Here is a 27,301-nt window from a genome sequence, read left to right on the forward strand (position 1 = left end):
CATCACTACGTCTGTACAGCACTTCACTAATTGTAAATTCAAGTTCACAGTGAAACTACAGAAGTAAAATGGAAATGGGCTTTGCAGGCAAAAGGACAAAGAAAAAGAGAGGGAGAGAAGAGGGAGATGGAAAACAGAAGAAAATAGACTGAGACACATGGGAAGAGATGATAAAGAAGCTGGAACGCAGGAAGCCTGCTGAAAGGGTTGGGGAAGGCTGAGATAAACAAACTAGAATAGCACAAGTCAAAAGTCCAAGATGACAGATGCTGGAGAAAAGAGGAAGAGAAGAAGATGCATGTGAGAAAAGGACAGGAGGAGGGTGGGTTGAGGGTGGATTTTCCACTCAGAAGGACTTACTCCGAGTCAGGGGAGACTTCAGATATACTATGGGAGGTGGCAGACTGGGACGGGGATGGGGAGGGTCCGTGGACGGAGCCGTTTGGACCAGTGTTTGGGGCAGCAGGGGGAGGAGTGAGGACAGAGGAATTGAAGGATGCTAAAATGGAGGAAAGAATATCCAGGTGTTCACTGGACGGTTGTCGACCCAAGGGGTTTGGATTTGAACCTGCGACCTGGGGGGCAACCTGACCAGGAAACCTACATGAAGCTGAGTCCAGTCGTCCTCTGGCGTGAGCTGAAGGAGGTAGGTGCTCCTGCTGAGGCTCCTCAGATATCGGGGGAGGAGGAGAAGAGGAGGGCGGCTGGTCAGGGTGTGAAGGCTGGCGGGGTGGCAGAGTGCGGAGCCACTCCCGACACGGCTGGGCCTGGGCTCCCATTCCATTGGTGTCAAGTTGCTCCCTTGATCTACTGCTCACGAGAGCTTCTTCGAGGTGCTCCCGGGATGAGGCCTGTCGCCGAGTCAGCGAGCTCAGCTGCAACCTTGATCCGCCGAGGTATCCCTCAATCCCGGCACTGACAGCCCCTCCGTTTCCACTCACATCCTCCCTCGATCCGTGGAAACCAGTAGCATGGAGGTTGTCCAGTCTGTCCCTTGATCCTGTCAAGTTCTCCCTGGATAATGAGACTCGCTGGTGATCCAGGGTCCCTAACATTGACCCTGGCCCCAGCCCCAGCTCTCTCCTCCTGGGTAAGAGATCCAAGTTGTCCCTGGAGCCCCGGCAGTCCAACCGGTCTCTTGATCCTCCGACCGTCTGTCTCCCGAGTGGATCCCTGGACAGCTGCCTCCGTGCAAGCGAGTCCAGGTGCTCCCTAGAGGAGTAGCGGGAAGCTGGCTGGGAGAGAGAGCCGGAGCCTCCAGTGGCACCAGCTGTGGCAGAGTACATACGACCGTAGGAGGCAGCAGGAACACCTCGGTGGCCAAGAGTAGAGGTTCGGTACCAGTTGAGCTCACTGGGGACCCGGCCCATACTGGAAAGACCCTGGAGTGCGGGAGGACAGCCAAGACGGTTCTTGAGGATTCCTGGGACAAAGAAAATGAAACCACAAGAAAAAAAGAGGAAGGCGTTAGTGGTAGAAATGGAGAAGAAGGAGAAACCTGAAGAAGAGATTAGATTCCATTAGGTTACTGGATGAATCATCCATCTATCACAATAACTGGCTTAAAATAATCAAATCAGGAAACCTGAGGATACAAAGAGAGCTTTCAGAGAAATACAAGCTGTCTTAGCCTCGTCTTCTTAAGTAAATCTGCACATAACAGGTGCTCACGAGCGCTCATTTTCAAAAAATACTGGGTTGATGATTAGATCAACTGTCAGTCTGTCGTGACACCTAAAACATGTCGTAGCTGTGACCTTATTGGCTGCTAATCCATCGTGGGACGCTGGACTGTTTCAATTCGACTGTGGTTTGGCAACAACATAGTAAAACTAGTAAAAATGTTTTTTCCAGTGACTGTGATTACATGAAGCTTAAGACTTTTGAGAGAATCCAACTGCCTTACAATGTAAGGACAGGCATTTACATTGTAAAAGTCTCATGATGAGAGAAGAAGGCGAAGAAAAGCGGAAGAAATCAAATGATGAAGAGAAGCCATTTAGAAAGAGGCAGAAAATGAGTCACACAACTATCACATTTACCAAAAAGCAGGACTACTCACATTAAACCATTTTTGCATGCCTACGCGGGTGTTCATTTGTCGGTATATGACTGGGTATATGGCTATTTTCATTCCCTGAAATGTCACTCATGCTTTCAGGCTACAACCTTTTCTTTTTCTTACTTGCATCTGATTGGGCCTTTATTTCTACATGTGCACATGCCAGTTATATACTTTATGTGTGCACTATATGCTGAGTATGCATATTATATTTCATACACTCAATAGACACTTTGTTGGGTACACCTGTTCGGCAGCTTGTCAACACAAATCGCTAACGAACCAATCAAATGGCAAGAACTCCCGTGCATTCAGGCATGTAGACATGGTCAAACCGACCTGCTAAAGTTCAAACTGAGAATCAGAATGAGGAAAGTGACTCTGAACATGGTTGTTCATGGTGTTCGTTGTTCTAAGTATTTCAGAAACTGCTGATCTATTAGGATTTTCCCCACACAACCATCACTATGGTTTACAGAGAATGCCCTGTCGATGTCAGCAGACAGAGGAGACTGGTCAAACTGCTTCGAGTTGACAGGAATGCAACAATGACTATGTTATGTTAGGATACAAAACATCTGTATGTAATACACATGTGGTTATCAAAGTCTAAATGACAACAAGAAAACTATCAGGTTGTACATTTACAGCACTACAGGAACAAAAAAGCTAAAGTACGGTCCAAAATAAAATAAATATTTGAGTGAGTGACGGGTCTCTGGGTCACCCCGAAGATGAACTGAGATAATCAACCCATATATGAGACAAACTGCTCAAACAGCAGATAAATTCTCTGTTATTGAACTTTGGTTTAAATTATGCTTTGCTGGTTCAGCTCATGCAGCTGACACCACCTCCATCTCCCTCTTGGCAAAATGTTCCATTCTGCATTACTCAGACAGGATATCTGGAGACACTCATTAGATAACAGGATGAAGAAGATCACAGATTTAGGATACTCAGACCAGGCACTGATATGCAGAGGCACAGTCTGTCTGACAATCAATGACTTTTACCAAGTAGATATTTATAATGATGACAAAAAAGAAGAAATAAAAGTAGCAAGAGTCTGTTAACGTCACATTAAAGTTCCATCCATCCATTCGCTTCCGCTTATCCTTTTCAGGGTCGCGGGGGGTGCTGGAGCCTATCCTAGCTGTCACAGGGGTACACCCTGGACAGGTCGACAGTCTGTAGCAGGGCTAACACACAGAGACAGACAACCATTCACACTCACATTCACACCTATGGGCAATTTAGACTAATCAATTAACCTATCCCCACAAACTGCATGTCACGGTGGGAGGAAGCCGGAGTACCCGGAGGGAACGAGTTTCATTGTTTCAGAATAGTCATCACTGTTTTCCATTTTGCTGTTTGTACCTTGCATGAGTCTGTATCTAAAGCTTTAATTTACACATAAAAGTAAAATAAGGCACAATCCAAAGTGTATGTGCACCCTTCCGATTGTGTCTAGTTGTTCACGTGTGTCTCTCACCTTTGCGGTGCCTGTGTGGCTGGGTGAGGCCGTTCTCGTCTCCACTAGTGAGCGCTGCGTCTAGCTGGTTGTTATTTGCTGCGTCCTTGCTGTAATCTGCCCCCAGGGGGCGCTCTGAGCCCCACTTCTGCAGAGTGCGTGCGTCGCACTCTTCCAAAGCTGGCCAATAGGATAAAAGGTCGTTGCCGTCCAGCTCTGTCATACACGGAAAACTCTCTGTGGTTACTGGCAAACTTAACATCAGTGACACCTCATGAGGGAAATCTATGTCTGATCATTAAGTAGTGAGCAGTAACAAAACAAAGGAGACCTTATTGGGAAGTAGTCTGAATCACTATTAATGCAGTCGTCACTAAAATAGTTGTTATTTTTATTATAGCCTATACAAAACAGTCATAAAGAGCTATATTCTAATGGATCATATTCTCATCTTTTTAATTTCATTTTATTGCCTCATGCACGTCCCCAAGAACACAAAAACAGATGTCTGCAACTAATAGCAGTTGTCAGCATACAAAATAGCATATGTTCATTATCAAATCAGAAGCCAGAGCTAATTAAAAGTGTCAAAAAGGACATTTTTCAGGCCGCTGCAAACGACCCATGAACTCGAGTTTTTAGCATGCACAGCAGAAGCTGATTTAAGGAGAACGAGACAGAGTGACATCATCAATGTCAGCCCTTTAAACCAATCTGTGTTATTTGGACCCACATTTTGTAAAGGATATTATCAGTGGTAAGGATTTAATAATTGTGAAAAGTTGTGTGGATGAAGAATTTAGGCTGCAAGTAAAGTTTTATCAATTTATTTCAGATTTACTTTTTAAATGAATCTTTTCTAAACTAAAGGTGAAAACTTCATGTATTTCCTTTTTAACTTATTAACCAAAGAATATTTTACATTTTGCTTAAATGATTAACTTCCTAAATAATCCATCGTCAGAACTACAAAGAAATGAAATAATGATTATTCCCTCCAGCTGTAACATGCATGAGAGCAAGCATCATTGATACATCAAATGCTTTAATCTTTTTCAGGCTTTTAAAATCAGCAAGCCTGCTGTGACTGTGAATAAAACAAAAGATCATCGGCACCGGGTTATAAAAAACAAGAAAATCTATTCATATTGTTGTCCTGAACACATTCCCGGTGCAGTCCTCGAACACTGCGGAGATGCAGGGGTTAATGCTTTGTCACAGAGAACTGGACGCATTCAGACTGTGACCTTTCAGTAAAAAGCCAAAATGTTTCAGGCCCTCCAGTTTGACTGCACTGATGTATTGATCGGACTGTAACAGCCATCTGGATCTTGCCTTCCTCTATTGAACGATGGCTGTGGTCTGGTTAGACTCTGAACAGAGTTCGTGTGACCCCAGCGGCTTAAGAAGCTAAGAATTGATTGGTTAAATGGATTTATAGATTTGCAGATATTTGGCATTTTCTCAGTGTGAAACATTTCACGGAAACTGTACTCGCGTGACATTTATATCACACACTATGACGTGCGTAAACTCATATATTATGCATGATAAACTTGTCATTGTGTATCACAAGAAGGAGTGTATTGATTAATGTATGCCTGCATTGACATTTCCTCTTCCTGGAGGTGGATGCTATTCTTGCTTACACATAGCGCACAATATACAAATATACAATATACAAATGATTTAAATGCTATTTCACAGACCGGCAGAATCCATATGTTTAATATGTGTTGGTTGGACACATAATACACACTATAAAAGGACAGTGATATTGCAGATAATTGAATTATGCTGCAGCAGCAGTTTTAAAAGTTTCTATTGAAGTTATAGTAATCTGCTGTTGCCTTGAGTCTGCATACTGACTCTGTGTTCTTGTAATTGCTATGAACTCAACCTGACTAAAGCTTTATTACTCTGCAAAGAAGCTCTTTGTAAACTTTAATTACCTTTCAAACATACCGAGGATGAACATTTAAAAGTAGTCTTTAAAAAAAAGTGAACAAATTAAATGTTTTGTGCCAACAAAAGACATCCAGACATTGCAGAACATTTTGATGGGACCCATAACTCTTAGGCTTTCAGTGATGAAGCACTCCTAATGAGACACTTCTCCATTACTGACTTTAAACAATAAAAATGTCAAAAATAGAATTAATATAAACTCGGTAACACGGAAAATCTACCTTTGGTGCCGTTGTTGGCGGGCTCTGTGAGCAGGCGCTCGCCGTGATTGGAGCGCTTGAATCGCCGCTGGATGCGGCCACGGAGACGGACGTTGTCCTCGCTTTCCGAAGAAGGAATGGAGAGACTGCGCTCTTCCTCCATAGAGAGATCAGAGTCTGAGTCGGAATCTTCACCTGGATAAAGAAAGGGAGAAGGGACGATAAAGCGGGAGTGAGAAAGTGAGGAAAAGGATAGGGCTGATGTGTTGGTATTCTTGAGTAAATGTTCTTGATCCTTAGTTAAATATGGGCAGAGATAAAGTCTTTGTTTTTCAGAGATTCATGTCTGCTCATTATGCATATTCACCCCCGTCTCTGTGGAACATGGCTACATCCAGGTCAGTTGCACCAGTGTGGACGATGTTTTGCTCCAGAGTCTGACGAGCCAAAAGGTTTTCTCTAACAGGGGAGTAGAAGAGAAGTTAGGCGAACACACACAAACAATAGAAGCACACAGAAACAGGCAGATACATATTTGAAAAAAAGCGAGAGTCCTTTCAAACACAAATACTAGTGTGCACGCTTCATACAGGCCAAGACATGGCATGAAGACAGACAATCACTGAGCCATGAAGACATTAACAGCCACTCTCAGGGTACATTAGTGTTGCTCTACATGCAGTACAGTACATTGTTCAGTCTAATCTTCTTCATCTTTACCCCACTGACCCACAAAATGAAAAACAGGGTTTTATGCAGGGAGGGAATTTCCTCCCTAAGGCGACTTTATCCAAAAACCACAGACCCAACAAACCCGCCAGAATCCCATCTGAATGATAGACTATCCTTGTTTTTCAAGCATCAATTTATTGTTGTTATATTTTATGGCATTAAACCACCACGATGTGCACATCTACCTTAATATATTGGTAAAAACTGTGACACGTGTCCATTCATGCGTGCATGCGTTCAGATACCTGGCAGAGCTGACGGAGGAGATGGTGGAGGTTCCCAGTGTGATGCGGTGCAGCCCGCTCTGCTCCAACAGTGAAGGGTTGTGATAGGGGTTCTGTGCCTGAGCACACAAAAACACACGCAAGAAGCTTTAAAAAATAGCTCCCAGCTTTCAACCTGTGTCCAGGAGGCTAGGCATGTGGAACATAAGACTCTGAGATGTGACAAGACTTCTGTTATCTGCTGATAAATCACAAAAGGACGCTAATAGGGGGTCATCCATGCATATAATCCATCAGTGCTAAAAACAGCATAGTGCACATAATAATAGTCTTGAATTTTGCCCATATGACTCAGTAATAGAGAGGAAGAGCTTTGGAGGAAATGGGGTTTAAAAGGGTGGAAACAACACATCTCATACGCGCACACACGTAAACTTCCCCACACATACACACCAACATCTCACGCACACAAACTGGCAACAAACTGTATGGGGTTCACTGCACTGACAGAGATTCAAAGGAAATATGGAACATGTATATATATACAAAGTTCAAACACACAGAAGCGATAGTAAAGATTCTGATGCTGACGGCTGAGAATTCATACACACAAGCACACACACACACACACACACATACACACACACACGAGACATGGGAAGTAAGGAAAGATGTGAAAGTAGGATAGCATTTCATACACACGCATAAAAGCATCATTAAATCGGCACTGCACAGTGCTTTTGCGAAAGCGGGCTAAAGAGCAGGCAGGGATCCACTAGCTGGTATAATGTTTTATGTGGGTCAGCTAGGAACCCCGAGGGCAGCTGGAGAGGACAGAGACACGACAGGAAAGATTGATGGAAGGATAGAGGGAAGGAGAAATTCAGGGCAGGAGGGCTATTGTGCTGTCTAGTAATGGGCACAGCAGCAGGAGAAAACTTAGTAAACGGCTTTAAGGATCACGCAGCTAGGACATTTATGCCTTTGCATTATGATCTTAGATTCACTTAGCTTGTCATCACTGTGCAATAATAATGATAATAATCTTTTGGATACCATAGTTCTTTTAAAAATTAGTTTTCATCTTCATTTTGCTATACTTTTGTGCATGCATTCTGCTAATGCAGTATATTAATGATTCAACAGTCAGGCTAATTCAAGAAACGAATGAAAAAAGGTGTTTAGCTTTAGCGGTAGCAGTATAGATATGCTCGCAAACTGGATATTTATGTATGTTGGACTTACTGTGCTCTGCGGTGGTCTTGGGGGATCTTCTCCAGGACTCTTCTTACCCAAACAGGCGACTCTCCATGCCTCCTGAACTTCTGAGTTGAACACGGTGAAGACTAGCATCACTGACAGACCCTGGGAAAGATGATAAAGAGATATAAAATAAAAATCACAAAAACAAAAACACACAGACTGACAAACAAGATTCAAAAGCTACAGGTAGAGATCGCACTTTGTTGTGTATCTGATCATGCTTTGTTCGTACCTGTACTAGGCAGAGGACATCAAATATGTAGTAGAAAGCCAGTATGCTGTTATTTACAGCCATCAGACCACACAGCCAGGTGGAGGTGGCCACCAGCAACAGCAAGAAGGCATTGCGGATAGTGGCGCTGCAGAGAGGCAGACAGAAGCAAAGAGGGCAGTGGAGGAGAAAAAAAATTAGAATTGGATTCGCCAGAATGAATCTGTGATACACTCTGATGCATACACCAGTCGACTGCAGCATTATATCACACTAAACCTTTATTTATAACACAATAATGACGTTTTCACTATATGTCATCATGATTAGGGTAACAGAGAAATATAGAGACAGCAAAGAGAAACCACACTAATGGACGACAGTAGAAGCACTGGAGGAACTACAGAGCGATTCTTATCATACAGCTCAAATCTGAAAGACTACTTTAGAGAAACTCAGGAATTTTATATAGGACCCTTTGAAGCCTGAAACAGCACAAAACACAAGAAAAGGATTGTACTTTGGAAGGTAGGCTTCAAGGTCACTTTTTTAAAGTGAGAACAGTGTCAAGGCAGACACTTACATGACAGGAAGTTTCTTGGTCTCCTTCTGAGATGGGTTACACGACATCTTGGCTACAATGGTGAAAATGCCCCCATTCAACTGAAAAGTGAAAGATCAATACACAAAACATTTAAATGCATTTCAGCTAATCCACTAAGGCCATTAGCAACGACTAGGACAAAATCAATGTGGATAAATTAGTCACATAGGAGGGAAAAGATACGTTTAATAAAAGCAAAGCCATTCAAGTCTCTGACAGTATAAAAAAGAAAAAAAAAAAGAAAAAGTGGATTCACAGGTGTGCTACTGATTACTGACTGTAATACGCTGTAATTATTCACTTTAAAGCACTGCATCAAATTTCTTGAAGTGAAGTTTCGAAAGGCCTGAATGAAATGATTGGGCTCAAGTGGGTCGCCTTTCTAAAATCCATTTGGAGGGCTGCCACTTGTGAATGTTAATTAGGTTTAAACCTATGTTTGCTTGAGGAAGTGCAGGTTGAGATTTCATTCATATCATTTAAGTCTGTGTGCATGTAGAGTTCACTGCCATGTGTCAGACAAACAGAGAGATGTTTACCAGTATGACGATGCCGATGGGACCAGCGAAGCTCCAGATTAGTTTGTCATAGATGGATATCCAACAGAAGTCTGGGTTTCCATAACCCTCTGGGTCCAAACCTACTGCCAGGCCTAAAGCAAACAGATGTGCGGTGAGATTAGACAGATCAGCTCTGTGATGTCCTCTGCTGTCACTCACAGAGAGACAGCAGCCTCAAAGATAGGGAAACAGTATAGGCAGTGACTGCAGGGCATTATTGGAACACCACAACACTTCTATGAATGTTAGGTATGTTTTTAGCTTTTATTAAATGAATATTTTTAGATTTATAAATCAAGGACTTAGAGAAAATTAGCTCCTGAAAGCACGCTCTAAATATTCGATTACATCTTTGGATCTTTCGATTTTAAATGTTAAATTCTGCTGAACTTTGAGCACTAAGCTGCTACGATTAAATGCCAAAGACACAAACCATCATTTCTCTTTTTAATTTAACTTCGTATAACCTATATGACACATTATTCCAAATCAGAGCAGAAATGTTTCACCCCCTGATTTTCAGCTTCTGGTTGAATCATGTGAATCAAGTTCACGAACAAAAATTCACTGACTGTCAGAGTTAGGAGAAGATCAGGCTGTAAGCTAACAGTCTTTTTCTTTACGTTGAGCAGGGATACACCAAAACGGTTTCACCTGAAGTTTCTTTCGTGTGCGCACTTACAGCACAGATTCTGTGTAGAATCTGAGGCACCAGTGCTCCATATAAGCACCAGATGTGGTTAGTAGGAAATTTGTGACTTGAACTGTGATATCTTTATCAGTCATGTATCCTTGTTTGGACGAAACTGTCGATGCTTTGACAGGGGTGGCTATTAAGAATATTTGAAATAAATTGCAAAAGAAAAGACAGAAGAAGCCCGAACAAAGACAGATAAACACACCTGGTGGGAGACACATCCATTCGTGTGTGTGTGTGTGTGTGTGTGTGTGTGTGTGTGTGTGTGTGTGTGTGTGTGTGTGTGTGTGTGTGTGTGTGTGTAGGTTTGAGAGACAGACAGTGACACAAACAGCAACAGATAAAGGGAAGCTGACAGTATGTTATGAGCTTGGATGCAAACTACCAATCTAGGCGTGTGTGTTTGTGTGTGTGTGTTTGTGCGTGTGTGTGAAGGGGATAGAGAAGAAAGTAGAAAGATATGACTTTCTTAAACTGTGTCATGGCAGAAATTGCTTGCATTAGTATCTCTGCTTTACTGTCTCTGTTATAAAATACCACTGAAACCTGTTTAATCCAAATGTCAATAGGACACCTTATCTACACAGCCAGACTCACTATGCATGTATGTGTGTGTGTGTGCCTGTGCTCATATAAGAAAATCATTATTGTGCAGCTGTGGCAAGAACAGGGTTGTGACTGTCTGCTTTTACATGGCTGCACAAACATGTTCCTAGGCCATATCGAGGACTGCGTGCCTGCATGTCTACATGACTGTGTTACCTGTGATAATGGCGGGAACGCCCCAGCCAATGGCGTAATAGAATCTCATGGCTCCATAGTTGATGTTGCGTTGCTCTGTTTGCATTCGGTAGATATGAAGACCTTCCACGAACATCCAGGCGAACGTGGACATGAAGAAGTAATGCAACAGGATGGCGACGACCGTACACAGGAACTGAGGGGAGAGGTTTTTTTTTTAAAAAGAGTGATTAAAAAAAGGGAAAGGGGAGGAGCAGGAAATTATAGGTAGCAGAAAGAAAGTGACAAAAAACGATTAAGAGGCAAGAGAGCGAGGAATGAAAGGGGTAGGCTAAGGGGGAAAGGCAGGAAAGATGCGTTAGCAGTGAAAAGACAAAAAAACATAATCCTTTCAAGGATTGTGCGACAGCTGAAATACAGATGTCTTGGCAACCAACCCACGAGTCTTTATTACAGCAAAGCAGGTGTCAGCAATGAAATAACAGCCGTTCATGATTAAATTACTAATGCTTCTAATGAACAGCGATAACGGCAGCATGTTACAATTCGTCCAGGAAAAGCATAAAAAATAAAGAATGTAAATGGATGTTATAAGAGCTGAATTTTACCAATAACACCCAAGAGAGTCTTTTAATTATGATTACGATTACGAAAATGTGCACCATCTGCAAAGGAAGGTAAATAATGCCCAAACAGGTAATGTTGCCTTTATATTAATTGTGATTGTAGAAGTTTAACAGCTATTTTTAAACATGATGTATTTACGACAATAAATGCGTCAAGAAAACAAAAATAATGCAAATTTGTTGTTTAAGGGGAATAATTAGCTCGACCGAAATAAATACACCTTGCTGATGGTGACAACAGAGGGAATTGATTATTTGTTCAAAAACAAATCTTTTGATTGGCTGCCAATGATCGACAGTGATAGACAGATGGCAAATCCAAATACCTGCCAAGTGCGTGCCTACCCTTTTCTAAACAGTTTCCAAGGACGACTTTTCAGATGGTTCTGTTAAACAAACCATCTGGTGTGTCAGGTGATGGTTAATCTATGCCTTTGCTTTTCTGACAATAACTTGGACACTGTATAAATGAAAAGATGACGTAGTCTGCCACAGGACTCATTTCTGAGGTCATTCGTCTAGATTGCATATCATCAGGAATGAATCCCAGTAAAGGCAGGAGATAAACTTCAAAGCCATCTTTAGTTAGATGCTGTTGGTTGGTTTGGCAGCGATACTTGGCTTCCCCATGAATAATGCAGAGCATTAACATTTTGGCTTTCTGTGAAATTACCTTGAGGCTGCATTCAAGAATGGCTGAAGTGGTTTATTTGAACTCTGCAGCCTTTTAGTCTGAATTGATTTGTTTGACCAGATGAGGACGATGCCATTCAAACTCAAGTGGCACTGAATTACAGCACTTTGAAAAAGCAAGTCAACTTCGTCTAAGAGAACTGCAGTGGTGTTTGTTTAAAATCTAAACCAGCCTCAGGAAACAGCTTGAAAATGCACAACTAAATAAGATGTCTGTGGGAACCTGACAGGCGTGTCAGTACGTGACCTTGTAGCCAAATGCGTTCTTAACATACACAAAGACAAGCTGCAGTAATGTGCAAATGTAGATGCAGATGCAGTGATTTACTGTGCAAATATAAATCGAAACATAGTACATGAGGCAAATAAAGATTTTGTATAGTTTTAACAAGCTTTTAAGTCAATATTTGGTCTGATCACCTTTATTCTTAGGCATCTTGTAATTTCTTTACGTAGTCTCCAGGAATAGTTTTCCAGGCTTTATGGAAGACATTCAAAGCTCTTCTTTGGATGTTGGCTGCCTTTTATTGCATTCTCTGTCAAAATGATCCCACACTGCTTTAATAATGTTGAGGTCCGAGCTTTGAGGAGGCCAATCCATGACTGATAGTGTCAGTTTTCCTCCACGATGGAAGCGGATGGATCAATAAGTATAAATGCCAGAAGGTTTGCTTTGTCTCCCAGCGCAGTCTTGAGATCATAAAGGCTAGCGGTAACTCTGGACAGGGCCACTGAATTTCCTTAACCCATCAGCAGCCCCAGTATCTGCTCCTCTGTGTAAAGAGGAACAGGATAAGCACTGCCAGAGCTCTACAGAATGACCTCTCAGAAACAGACTTAATTGTGGTGGCCGGAGGGCCCACTGCCCTCTGAAGGGATCAGTTATTACTAGAGATGGCACGATACCACTTTTTTATGTCCGATACCGATACCGATATCATAAATTTGGATATCTGCCGATACCGATATGAATCCGATATAGTGTTTTTTTAATCAACAAAACTGTTTTTTAAATATCTTGCTGCATTTTGTATAAGTTCATACTCAAGTTTAAAACAACAACTACACTAAAGCTATTCTGTTATACCTGTATACAAAAAAAAATATTTCATAGTTCAGCAATACTGATCAATCTAATAAACTTAGACCTACACCATCCTCCCTATTCTGGTATTTTAAAGAGTACTTAGCGTAAATATTAAGCAACCTAACTAATAGGGTTCCAACTCCCAGCAACAACAAAATTAAATAAATAAAAAATAGGGAACCACCCCTCACGCGCCACCTCATGATGCTTAATCGACGTAATCAACCTTAATTTGATGCAGTGTAAAAAAAAAATGCACAGAAATCAATTATTTTTCAAGAAATATTAAATAGATTCAACATCTTTCTTCAACAAAATTGCAGACTGCACAGATGGTACCTTCCCAAAGTAAAAAGTACTATAGCTTACTAGGGTATATATATTAGACTTAATAGTCACTATGTACAGTAATTGACTTCTATTCATTTTACATCAAATTAAAACTTTGGGTGTCAGATAATTATTTATTAAAAGCTCGACATTTTAAATGAGAATAAGAAAGAAAAGTATGTCTTTGTGCCCCCTTTTCCCAGTTAATGCCCTATCGGCCCCCCTGGCTAAACTTTGCTAGATCCGCCCCTGCACAGTTACCAGCCGTCAGCTACGTAGAAAAAAGATCCTGGTGTAGAAATTAATATTAAATAAATTCTAACAACAGCTGATCAAGCTTAAACGTGCTGCTGTTGTTCAGCCGCTGGTTTGCTCTTTCTGGCGCAAAGTGGACCAAAAACAAACGAGAGACAGACTCGCGACAGAAAAGCCGATCAGCTGATCATTTAAGCAGTTTCACGATTGAAGTAGCAGCCTGAGAGCGAGAGGCAGTCGCTTGTTAAGCTTAACGTGGGAATGCTTTACAAACATTCAGAGATGGACTTACACACTTGCTTTACTTCTCTCGGGGATAACTTTGTCGGAGATGAAATGCCAGGTTGCTAGCGAAGCTCCACATGCTATCCAGACCACCGACAGGTCCTGCATGCCACAGCTGCTCTATCACGTGATGCATACGTTCTGAGGCGAGTTACGGCGTGTTGCAAGTTTTGTGAGGTGCTTTCGTGATATTTAATGGATCGGATTACATTTTTTATTTTTCTCCGATATCCGATCCAGTAATTTAGGTCAGTATCGGACCGATACCGATACGTAATATCGGATCGGTCCATCTCTAGTTATTACTGCCTAGCGCCATGGAGCCCAACTGGTATTTGCCATAAAATACCAGAACTGGCAGGTCCACCACTGATGCTCTGTACTTTTAACAGAGGAGAGCGGAGCTGTTGCATAGTCTTTTAGATTACAGTTTAAACTGCAAAGAATGACATCAGATTTTCTTTGATGTCCTCTGGCAAAGTTGTTCAAGTTCACTGAACCCTCAGTTTAATGAGCAACCATCTTTTGAGCACATGTGAGCTTCTACAAGCTCAGATTTTCTGAAATGTGACTGCAATCTGCACTCAACACAGACAAGTACCCCAAAAAGGCCATGTGAGTATTGTAGGTTGACAAATGATGATTTAGACAAACATTTATGTATTAAAATAAGTTTGTCTCAAAGAAGTTAATATAAAATATGACTGTCATATTATCATATATGATAATGGATGAACTGGCCCATTTGCTTATGAAATCTATAATGAATACAACTCAGAACTCTGAAAATTAAGGAGAGCAGACATTTAAGTCCCAGAGGTTAAAAGACGCGCAGTAGAATTTCCAAAGAAGACACAGAAAAAGCAGCCGCCTTGGCAGTAATACAGCCAGCTGATGAATCTCACACTCCCACACACACACAAAAAGCAAACACTACGAGCCACACACATAAGCATGGAAAGACTAAATATGCACAGGCGCATAAAAACTAACACACAACCGCTGCAAGCGCTGAAATGCTCTCCCAAGCATGGAGTACATGAATTAGAGAACATATTGTTCTGCTAGAAGTAACCAGTCGCACTGTAAGAGCAGTACTGCCGACTATGTGGGGGATAAAGATTAATTAATTGGATTTCATGCTGAGTGAGCACATATTTGGAGTACCCTCTCGACAAGACTCGCTGCTCTTTAAACACACTTTATATAGAAACGTGTGATGCAATAAAACTGAGAGATATAGTGGTCAAAAAAAAACATTGGCAGAGGACGAGAAAAAAGATAGAGGACTTAACGTAAAGGAAAGAGGACAGTGTGATGTAGAGAAGCACAGAGTGAAGAGCGACAGGAAGCACCCAAGCAGAGGATAAGAAAGAGGAAGAAAAACAAAATACTAGGAGGCAAGAAGAGCTGTCGACATCAAAACTGCAAAGAGTGAACATCTTATGATATTGTTTTTGGCAACAGTTTAAGAAAAAACATGGCCACTGCCAGATACTATTTGAAGATGAATGAACTTGTAAATCTAAATGTCGCTAGAAATTAGATATACACCACAGCCACGGCAAAAACAAAGTACAACCTCTTTAAGATCTTAAGGTTTAAGGTTTTATGCATTGAGATGCAGTAGAAATAATCAGCTCCTTGATTACTTGGTTAATAGATCATCAGCAGGTGTAGGCACCTCTATAAAACCAGAAGTTTGTCTGGTCTGGAGCATCCAACTGTGTGCTAACACCTGAATGCCAAAGACATCAGCATTGATTTTAGAGAAATGATTCTAGCTGCCCATCAGTCTGGCAAGGGTTAGAAGGCCATTTCCAATCAATTGGGAAAAAATAAATACAGTAAGAATAGATGGATGTTGAATCTCTGTCTGTCCAATGCAAAAAGAACTATTGCAATGCAGTGCGATACTTCATGGGCAAAACAAACATACAAACAAGTCTACTTTTAGAAAAAATACTTATGCCCTGAAGTGTGAGCACGGTCTTTATCAAAGATATGGACCTATGTGAAGAGGATGCTCACAACGGAAGGCTGCTTCCGTAACACACTGGAGGAAAAACAAAGAAAGTATGAGCCTTTGTTATTTAGTGATTGGTAAAAAAAAAAAATCAAGATAGTTGCCAATCTTCCCAGGAGTGGGCATGCTCAGAGAAATTGCAAAAAAAAAAAAAAAGCCCAAGAGCTACATCTCAGACTCTACAAGCATCATGAACAAGTATGACATGTTTGGAAGGCTTGCCAGAAGAAATTCTCTACTCTCTAAAAATAACATGGCAGCATAGCTCAGGTTTGAAAAGCTGAACAAACCACAAGACTTTGCAACGCCCTTTGAATAAACGAGACCAAAGTGGAGACGTTGGCCTATAGTATACAGCACCATGTTTGAAGAAGCACCCCATACCAACTGTCAAGCACAGTGGTGGAGAGGTGAGTATCTGGGCTTGTTTTGCGGTCACAGGACCCGGGCACCTCGCACTCATTGAGTTGACCTCTGTATACCAAAGTATTCTAGAGTCAGATCTGAGGCCATCTGTCCAACAGCTAAAGCCTGTCCCAAACAAGATAATGATCCCAAGCACTACAGCAGAACGCCTGAAAAAGAAAAGAATCCAAGTATTCCAATGTCTGAGTCAAAGGCCAGACTTCACCTTGACTGAAATGTGGTGCCACTTTAGGAGAGCTATACATACACAAATGCCTACAAACCTCAACGACCTGAAGCAATGCTCTAAAGAGTAGTAAACTCCTCCACAACAACGTGAAAGATTGACAAAGTAGGACAGAAAATGATGTCTTCTAACAGTGCTTTTGCAACGTGGCTCCATTATTGTTAAATAAATAATAACTTTTCTGTTCATCACAGGTTATCTATCTAGATATGACAGAAGTTGGACTCTGTTTTTACCATGACTGTACACTGGATAAAGTGGTGACTGACTGTGAAGTGGTGTGAAAAAAGGAACTAAAGCTATAGGCAACAGAAAAAAGATGGATGCAGAAAGCCCACCCCCGCCAGTACATACCTGTTGTTCAGTCTGATTGACCCCAAGCAAAAACACCAGCTCTGATAAAAACATGGCTGCCGCTGTGTTTGAATGGATGCTCCTGGTGTTAGACTTGAGGCCCCGGAGACAGGAGAGCACCAGGACAGTGAGGAGCAGCGCCAGCATGGAGACGCACAAAGAAGAGTATGTGACCAGGGCCAGCGTCTCCAGGTCGCCCTCCAACTGCTACTCACAGAGAGATGCAAAGGAGGGGGGTGAAAGGAAGAGGAGGGAGAAAACTTGTTGAAAAAAGAAACTTCAATCCAAGAAGATGAATCGTTACAACTGCATTGAAATGCAACATCTCTATCTGAACTCTCCTGTCTGCCGTCAGTGTGAACTGACAATATTTATATGACAACCAAGTATGCGATCTATAGAAAGAAATCTAATGAAAGGTAAGTACAAGATTAAATCCCTTTATTAAAAACATCTAAAAAATATATTTTTCTTGAAGCAGTCAGGACAAAAAACAGAGGAATCAGATGACAAACCAAGCTAGCTAGCAGACCAAGCTTATCTGTCAGGAGAAACTAGATTATAAAATCAATTCAGCACGTGCATTTGCCTCCTCTGGAAGCCTCTGCTGCCGGCAAACATAGCAGACACCACCAGAATTTCATTTGGGCAAACTGGGCTTCCCTGCAGCATCTCAAGTGAGTGAGAATAAGATACCCCACCATACCACCAGACTAATGATGATGAATTACTTAATCTTATATAACTGTTTCCAGTTTGGAGAAATGGAAATCGTCAAGACAATGATGTTTCTGATTCCACACGCTCCCTTTCTCGAGATCTGACACATCTTCAACTTAGTATGCTTGGGAGCGGTGGGTAAGGGGTTTTACATTAAGCTGTGAAAATCTTCTACAACTGTAACAAGGCCTTTCATCAGCCTTCTGAATGTCAGTCAGGATTTGTAGACATTTTTCCCCTTTTTCCCCCCTTCTTCAAACTGGGCAATTACCAGCTGACACTGTTAAATGAAAAAAAAATGTGTTGGGGCAAAGTGGCAGACATGGTGAAGTAAAAGGTTCACTTAAGGGAAATGCTTGATTACTACAGAAAGGGTCAGGGAACGAGAGAGGATGAAGACTTATCTTGATTTATCTTGATTAAAAGTAAGTAGCTCTTGACTGACTGATCACTAACCTCTCTTTGCGAACTGTCCATCAGCACGCCAAAGGTGCCCAGTCTCTGGCACTGACAGCGCACATGAGACGTGTTTCTGTACACCACCATACAGTCTCTCACCGTCCAGCAACCTCCCATCTCATACCTGCAGGGACAGAGACGGAACGAGGAATAATAAGCAACATTTCAAGAAAGATGTCCCGCTGCTGTCCATGTGTCAGTTTTTCATAATTAATAGAAGTCACATGCTCTCAAAACAACACTCGGTGGACACTTTATTAGGTACACCTTGTTAGTGCCAGGTCGGACCCCTGTTTTGTTTTCAGAACTGCTGTAATTCTTTGTGGCACAGATTCAACAAGGTGCTGGAAACATTCCTCAGAGATTACACGCGAGGAATTTAATTGCTCTTGTGAAATTAAATTATTTGCTCTGATTAGTTTTTGCTCACGCATTTTATATGACATAAAAATATTTCCATACATATTGACATAGCTGCTGCAGATTTGTCAGCTGCACATCTCCTGTTACACCGCATCCCAAAGCCATTTGATCCCGCTGGATGCAGCCATCAGAAGATAAATACACTGTTGTCATAAAGGGATGGATCTGGTGAGCAACACTACTGAAAGAAAGTTGTGCTGTTTAAATGATCCTCAGCTGGTACTAAGGGGCCAAAATGTGCAAAGACTATATCCCACACCATTAGACCAGCAGCAGAAGCAGCCTGAAACATTGATCCAAGGCTATAAGATGGGTCTATCCTTTCAATATCCTGTTCTTAGCTGACAGGAGTGGCACCCACTGGGTGTGGTCATTTGCTGCCGCAGGCCACCATTTATTGTTTGTCTGAAACCGGCCTCTCTTCTAAATGAGACATTGAGTCTCAATGGGATTACCTGTATAAATAAAGGTTAAATAAATCTGCTTCAAGGTTGGACATACTGTGCATTCAGACATGCTCTTTTGTGTACCTTTCTTTCAGTGAGTGGATATTTCAGTTACCTTTGCCTTCCAGTCAGCTCAAAGCAGTCTGGCCATTCTCCTCTGACCTCAAGGCATTTTCACCCAAAGAACTGCTGCTAACTCAATATTTCTCCTTTTTGGACCATCTTCTATTAAAATCCTAGTTCATCCTGTTGTGTAGGTAACAGTTTGAATTATTCAGACCAGGACATGTGGCACCAAAGACCACACCAGGTTCAAAATCACTTAAATCATCTTTCTTCACTAGTCTAATGCTCAGTTTAAACTTCAGCAGGTCATCTTGACCACGTCTAAATACCTGAACGCATTGAGTTGCTAATTAGACTTCTCTGTCAAATATGTGTACGTCAGAAGGTGTTCAGTGAGCATTTGAAATAATCCTTTGGCTAAAGTGGTCTTGTATTTTAAAAGCAGATCAGGCACTCCCGTCTACTTTTATAATGGTTTAGTATGGTAGTTTTTACTGTGGTAAAGATAGTAGGCTACATTGGCTTCATTATATGTGCTGCTAAAAAAAATTAAAGACTTTTTAATCAGTGTATATGATCAGGCTAATTCAACTTCTAGGATATTGGTATATTTTCTGACTCTTTCTTAATTTTTGTTTTTTTTGCATTTGACTTGAGTCAGTGTCACTAGTGGTAGGATGAGGCGATACCTTGAGCCTACAGAGGTTGCACAAGTAGTCCAACTAGGATGGCTCATCAATACGTGCGATTGCCATTGAAAGTTTGCTGTGTTTCCAGCACAGTCTCAAGAACATGGAGGAGATTCCAGGAGTTACTATAGTTACTAGTTACTATCAGCAGGACCGGTATCTGCTCCTTTGTGCAAGGACGTATAGAATGAATAGAATGAGAACTGCCAGAGCTACAAAATGCCCCAACATTGTCAGCCCCCCACATCAAAGCACATGGGGGTCAAACAAACTACTGAATATCATTTTGAGTTCCTGCAATGAAATTTTGTCACAATGGACCAGCCTGCTGCACAAGTTTTTACTTATTTTCTGGGTGTCTTTGGATTCAGCCCTCTGTGTTCGACAGACCATTTCTAGTTCTTGTTCCTGTGCATCCTGACTTACAACAGTGGACACTTCACATTCTTATTGTTAAAACTACATCTGTACTTTTCCTTCTGTGAGAGGTCTGCAGAAAAATCTGAATAAAGATATATTTTATATTTTAAAGCCAACAAGACAAAACCCAAAGTCATCATATTAACTTCAAATCTGAAGTTTAAGATATTTGCATTTAGCAAATTTCAAAAATGACAGTTTGATATTTCCAAACTCTACACAGTAGTGTATCTTTTAATCACGCAGTGACATACTGCAATACCCTGGACTTCAGTATCGACAGTATCAATACAGTGCGAAACATCGCATGTTATGTACTCACGGGCTGCTGTGGTTCCATTGTACACACAGAGGCTTGCTGCGATTGGCCGTCTCTAGCAGCTTGAACTCCAGTAAGATGGGTTGCTCTAAATGTCCGCCCACAAATGTCTGGTTGTTGTAGACAGAGATAGTGACCACAGGGGAGTTCATTACTGGATGTCTGGGAAGCCTGAAGGAGAGACAGTACAGAAGTTACAACACATTCTCCAGATCAGACAGAAAGCAGAGTTTGATATCCTGGTTAGGATGCTAAAAAAGGCAGAGACACAGTAACCAAAAAAAGAGACAAACCGAAAAAAAGAAGAGTGTGTTTTGTAAACCAGATAAGACACAAATGACTGATTATTGACACCAACTGAGAAGTGGACAGCTTGTTACTCGGTAATTAGGCCCAGAGGAGAAGTGGGGGACAGCAGAAGGAAAGAAGAGAGAAAACAAAGTAAAGACAGGATGATTAAAACAGAGAAAAGATCGCTGGAATTAGTCCTGATGCAGATACTCTGCTGACCTACCAGTGTTCCTCATATGACTATGAATTCAATTAGCCAAAACTTCTTTTAATCATTTATTGAGCAAAGATGTCCTACTTGCAAAGATCTGATACAGTGTTGCGTGTTTCATATGTGTCTTTCATGGTTACGCATACAAACAAGCAACCTGAAGATGTGGGTTTGGGCTTCAGTGATGGATCTTTTTCAACCTTTTTTCCCACTTTTGGAGACTAAATGATCAATAGCACAAATTATCGTCATTGGATCTTTTTTATACACATATATATGTAAAATCCTGGCATGTTGATGCTAGAATTGAAAGATAATGATCCCTATTTAATGATGTGATGCTCACGTTATTTAAAAGCAATTTTTACAGACTGATTAGCACCAAATCAAAGACATACGAGCATAAATCACGAGAAGTTTTTGGAGTTGCAGTAATGAGATTTTCTTTAGTGTGTTTCAGATTCCCACCTCACTCCTCGTCTGTCTGTGTGGTACTTGGGAGGAAGGGCAGCACCCAGACTTCGGTAAATGAGCAGGATCACGATGGTTATGGGCGGCTCAGGCAACGCAGCAGTATGTTTTGCTGCAGTGTATTCTCCTGTCTGATTGGCCGAGATACTGACAGGCGCAAAAGCGGTGTTTTGAGGATCTGAGGCTGAAACTGAAAAGTTTGAGTCAGAATATGTTTCTTGGGTTCAGCCCGAAACACTTTGAAGGTTTTTATTCAGTGTGTGTGTCTGTTCTTACGTTCTTTTTCCGTCCTCTCCTTCTCCTTCCAGTTATGCAGCCGCTGCCGTTGTGGCACCAGGGCAGCAGGGGGCAGTATCACATGAGTATAGGGATCCCACAAAGCCTGACCACGAAACAGGGTGGTGTGGTAGCGTGGGAAACGCCTCCGCACATGGGTGTGGTTCTCCATGCGGTCCAGGTTCATAACTGATTAATAAACATGCAGCAACAGACACATATAAACATTTTTTGGATGAAATTCCCACAGATGTTGGGTAATTAGGGTAATTATGTTGTTACATTAGCATAATATGACTGGTTAAAATAACATGTATCTTACACTTTAGATAGCAGCAGTGATGCATTCGCTTTCTGATTTTAAAAGTATGTTAAAAAGTGGAAAGATAGTCCATATCCTGATTTTAAGCTATGCTCATTGTAGTAACTTTTATAAGACAAAGTGTCACAATCACAGCAAACCAATGTCACTGGTCCCTATTTCACCATATTTTGGGTGTCGCATGTCACAAAGAAACATGTTACTGTAATTGTATTACATTTTTCAGTAACACAGTAATGTAATGCATTGCTGTGGACAAATGGACAGAAGAAAAACTCCTCAAACAAACACATTTTTTTCATCCTGTCCACTTGCGTTAAAATGAGCTCCTTTCAGTTCGTGTGCAGGAGGAAAACAGTGACGTGATTAACAGCAGAGATATGGAAATTACTTTTACTTGCAAACAACTGCATTACACTGCCTACAAAACTTTAGCTTTTTGCAAGCATCTGCACAAATAGCACGCTAACACAAAGCTAGCCAAGAACCCAAACTGGTGATAAACGTGAGTGCATGCTGACCCCAGTACAGCAGCCAGAGCCTGATCATCAACACGTAACAAAGACAGTGATGGGCAGTCCAGCTTACAGCCTCCATTTATAACTGCTCATATTTCACTGTGGTGATTATTTTGAAGTCTCTTTGGGTTCGTTTTAAAATTTTCTTTGTGTAGGAGAAAGTAATGTAATGAGTAGTGTAACTTTTTACGTGCTCTGGCAAATAATTAAGTAACATACTGCATTACTTTTAACAAAAATAATATGTTTAAAAAAACCCACCAACACTGCATATTACTTTTTGCAATGGCTGATTAACTGGAGCAGAACTGAACACACTGTGCTCTCTACAACACCTCTTAAAAAACATGTCACTGTTGTGTACAAAATAAAGTGTCTCATCTTAAACTTGTCCAGTTTACAAAAATGCATCCATCAAGAAGAAGAATAATGAAAGAACCCCCACACTGGGTCATTACCTGGAAATAACCCTGAAATCATTATGGGATAAACTGTCTCCTAATAATACTACCCGTGATGTTTCTCTTAGTACACAAACTATATCAAGAATATTCTCCAACATTAAGCTAACTGACTAGGAAAAAAAGTAGGAAAAAAAATTAAATCCAAGCAATTAGAGGAATCAGAAGCTTGATGGGTTACTTTTACATATGCTGACCTCATTATCTCAAACTTTGGACATATATGACCATCTAACACTGCTTTGCCAATTAAAATACAGAGCAAAAGCAAATCAAGCGCCCCCTAAATTAGTGCCTGACAGTGTGTCTGTATGTGCCAATCACAGGTGTTCCATGCACCCATGAGTAACACTACGTTGAAATTCAAATTTCACTTCAAATTCAAATCAACATTCAACCCCCTGGAAAAACACCGCAAACTGCAGCATGATGAATGCAGGACAAAGAAAACAAGGCAATGGTTGCTGACGCGACTCATTCAACATCAGCTCATACATCCATAAAAGCAGCCTGTGCATCCATCCAGCTCACACTGACCAACTGAAATCACCAACACGGCCGAAGACAGTAAGAGTAACGAAGGCTTCAATAACATTGTCGACACACTGGACAAACGATATGCTATTTTCCTAATTATTTTATAAAGGCAATATGAGTTTTATTCACATCCATCATGCAGGTACAATGAATGGTGTATATGTACAAACACATATTTGTCTGCAAATGGTAGTTTAAAGAGATTAAAAGGAATATGACCTCTTGATTTAATTTTGTGTTTTGGTACAGTTTAATTTTTTTTTTCTTCAAAGAGCTGCACTGAATTTAAGGAAATGAGGAGGAAAAATTTTGTTTCTGTGCAGAGATTTGTAGAGATGTGAAGATGCTGAACCAGTGTTCTGTTTATTCACTGCAATACTGGACAAAATGACTGTGATCATCATTTTAGCCATAATCGTGCAGCCCCAACCAGCACTCTTATCTTCTTCTGTGCCATTAAGCATCAAAGCAGCTTGCGTGCCAGACCCGTGTGACCTTGAGTCAGTAAAAGTAATACGAGACAGCTCATACAGCTACTTGATTTATCTGTTTTATTTAAGTTTAGCTTTTCCTCTTTGATTCAGTCATAGAACAATTGTCATTTTTAGCTGTGTCATTAAAAAATATTTTTTCCCCTATGGATTAGTGAATCATTAGGTAGCGAGAGAATATAAAAATTCCCAAACACGCACACAGAGTGGAAGTACGTCAGCATGGAGTGTTCAATAACGACGAAACATTTGATCCAGCAAACAGCACTCAATCTGTTGGTGTGAGAGGCATGAGAGTTTATCTGATAATATTCATGTAAAGTGGTTTATTTGTTAAATAAAATGTAAGAGATTGCAAATATGGGGTTTTACTGCTAGCATCATCAACAAAAGCAGCAAAAATCGAAATTAACCGAAGGCTGACAACCCATCAAGTTCGTCCACGTCCTCTCCCATGTTATTCATTTTTACCCGTTTAGCTTGGAGCATCAGCCACGTGTTTGTGTGTTTGCTGGAGCGAAAAAATTTGCGTCAGTCATGTTTCTCATTAGTGTTGCCTTCACTGCTGCTCTGTTCTTGTCGCCTTGGCTTCGATTCAGAGTTAAATAACTGGATTTTGTAAGAATCCAAGAGCAAACGCAGGTATAACTAACAAAAAGATTCACAAACATATAGAAGTTCAAGTGGTAAGTCAATATTAGCCAACAAAGGTACGTCATGAGGAGATTACAGTGACTGTGTGACCAAAGGTACACAAGAAGAAGCTGCTGAGGCAAAATTCAGCAGCTGGAAACTTTGATGAGTTTTTGGGTGTAAAGTATTTTGAAGGAATTCAATCGGCGTGTGCAGTTAAGAGCATTAACCGAGTGTGAAATTCATTGTCACTGGCTTGATCCCTGCCAAAGCTGCTGCTGCTGTTGACACTTCAACACCTCGTCTTGTTGTAAGCGGTGCAGATTATCTAACAGCATTTTTTGACACTGTGAAAGTGACAGAAAAATGTGGATAAGAGCAAAAAGCACAAGTGAAGGGATGGCAGAAACTAAATGAAACTTTAATAACCTTGACTCTTAGGAGCTTTGCATGTCCAGTGATGTTAAACGCCAGCGTGTATGTGTTTTTTGTGTATGTTGTATGTTGGCCAGTGCTGCGGTGCTTCGGGGGGGGGGGGGGGTTGTGGATGTGCTGAAAGCATTAGCTGCTGTCTGAGTGGGAGTGTGAAATCCATCTCTCTGTGGTGCTGCCAACATTCTGGCTGTGCCATCATCATCACTTGCATTAGTGCTGTTCATCCCCATGCTTTACAATGACTCATTATCGCTGATTTCACAGCAGCGATTTACAGTATTGTGAGAAAACTGAAGCATATCATTTGCAAAGATTGAGATTTCATTACTGTCTCGTTTAATTTTGGGGTGTGATCGGTGATTAATTATTGTATTGTGTCTGCATGTCTGCATCTGCAGTCCAAACTCACCAATGTTGGGAGCAACCAGCGCCACCGGGTTGAGGTAGGTGAGTTTCATGTTCTGAGCCAGATTCTTGGCGTACTGCTCCAGTAGCTCCGTCAGCGCTCCCGGACCGCCGCCTGGGATGTGGTTCTGACTCTGAGCGAGAGTACGCCAAAGCCCAGAGGTGCTCGGACCCAACAGCACACTGCAGCCTCGCAGGACGTTCTGGCACCAGCAGAAGGATAAAGAATTAATAAAAGCAGAAATAAAAACAGAAAAAGAGCCCATAAAAGTATCATGGCTTCTTAGGAGGTGCTTTGCTGCACTGTCTTCGAGGACAGTGGCCACACGAGCTTCACAGTTAATAACAACCGTTAAAAAATGTTAAATATTATCGTTCTGAGACTGTGGATGATGACAAAATATATATATTTAAGTTATTTGGTCCTACACGGAGGCAGACATCTGCTTAAACACTGGTTAAAGACTCAAATAAAAGTTGACTTGTGGCCAGAGGACAATCAGCTATGGTGTTTTCTGCTAACAACACTGAATCCTCTGATGACTTCTGTTATACCGGAGTAGTTCTGAGACTTTCAGGGAACAGATTATGTTGGTTTGCATATGACTGGAATACTACTTGAAGCCTGCTGAGACTGCACTCAAAAATGTTTTGCCCAAAATGCATCCATCCATCCATTTTCTTCCACTTATCCAGGGGAACACCAAGGCTTTCCCAGGCCAGCCAGGGGATGAAATCACTCCAGCATGTCCTGGGTATGCCCAAGATTAGAAGTAAATTATTATTATTATTTATTTTATTTTTTTTACTTAAGTACAATGTGAAACATTGAAACATTAATGGAATTTGATTGGTATACATTCAGTTTGCACCAAACATATTTTCATTAATGAATAATTATTTGAATAAACACATTTTGTATTGTTGTATTTTTGGCGTGTGGTTGGGTTATGACAAACATTTTAATATTTTCTTATTTTTCTTTCCTTTTTTGTGAGGTGCACATTGCATCTGAAAGACATTGTTTGTATGATCTCCTGTAAAGAAATTATTTATATTCTCTATATTTTTAAAAACCATTCATAGCCCATTCCTACAAAATTACTGTTATAGTGATACTGATACACCTACACCTTACACCTAAGTTATATAAAGGAAACTAATTTAAGGTTTTACAGTATTGAAGACTTTACATTAAACATAGTAAACAGGCAGGTTCACGTTTAGTTTTAGCCAAGCTGACTGTGTGAAAACCTGCATGTCTTTATAACAGCATAAATCAAATCTATAAATGTGTCCCTGTGCTGGTAGCACTGTTTTTTTTTATGTTGTTGTTTTTTTAAGATAAATAATGAAACACAATTTCAAATTTAACTGCATACTGATATAAAACACAAAATTGTGAAGGAAAGACAAAAGATAGAGGAAATAAGAGACGGCGAAGGCACACAGGGAGACAATTCAGACAATAAAGTTTAACAGTGGGAGAAAAACGAGGAATTAAAGGTCAGAACACGAGAATCTGGTTCTGGTTGAGCAGATGAGAAGTACGCTGCATCGTCACGCCGTTTGTCTGGCTGCTTTGAGCACAACTATGATAAAAAATCCAAGCTAAGTCCTGACCCCAATTAGAACAAGCTTCACCACTGTCAGTGCTCCCA

The 27,301-nt window shown here is 41.0% G+C and overlaps 1 protein-coding gene across 2 annotated transcripts in view; it reads right to left on the reverse strand.

The window, feature by feature from the left end:
- Positions 1–27,301, reverse strand: part of celsr3 (cadherin, EGF LAG seven-pass G-type receptor 3) — a 130,088-nt gene that overhangs the window by 3,971 nt on the left and 98,816 nt on the right. For both annotated transcript variants that reach the window (XM_085443180.1, XM_085443179.1), the window contains 16 exons: positions 25,645–25,843; positions 21,839–22,027; positions 21,560–21,752; positions 20,593–20,760; positions 18,224–18,350; positions 17,048–17,254; positions 10,761–10,935; positions 9,281–9,393; positions 8,721–8,800; positions 8,159–8,285; positions 7,909–8,028; positions 6,685–6,782; positions 6,075–6,166; positions 5,729–5,902; positions 3,561–3,755; positions 361–1,423 (listed from right to left, as the gene is read on the reverse strand). In XM_085443180.1, coding sequence (XP_085299306.1) covers positions 361–1,423; positions 3,561–3,755; positions 5,729–5,902; positions 6,075–6,166; positions 6,685–6,782; positions 7,909–8,028; positions 8,159–8,285; positions 8,721–8,800; positions 9,281–9,393; positions 10,761–10,935; positions 17,048–17,254; positions 18,224–18,350; positions 20,593–20,760; positions 21,560–21,752; positions 21,839–22,027; positions 25,645–25,843 — 3,320 coding nt within the window. The remainder of the gene's footprint in view (positions 1–360; positions 1,424–3,560; positions 3,756–5,728; positions 5,903–6,074; positions 6,167–6,684; positions 6,783–7,908; positions 8,029–8,158; positions 8,286–8,720; positions 8,801–9,280; positions 9,394–10,760; positions 10,936–17,047; positions 17,255–18,223; positions 18,351–20,592; positions 20,761–21,559; positions 21,753–21,838; positions 22,028–25,644; positions 25,844–27,301) is intronic.

This window comes from Copadichromis virginalis, linkage group LG20 (genome assembly GCF_057382275.1).
Source record: "Copadichromis virginalis isolate Kocher_CV1m ecotype Utaka linkage group LG20, C_Virginalis_male_GT1.1, whole genome shotgun sequence".
NCBI classification, from domain to species: Eukaryota; Metazoa; Chordata; class Actinopteri; order Cichliformes; family Cichlidae; genus Copadichromis; species Copadichromis virginalis.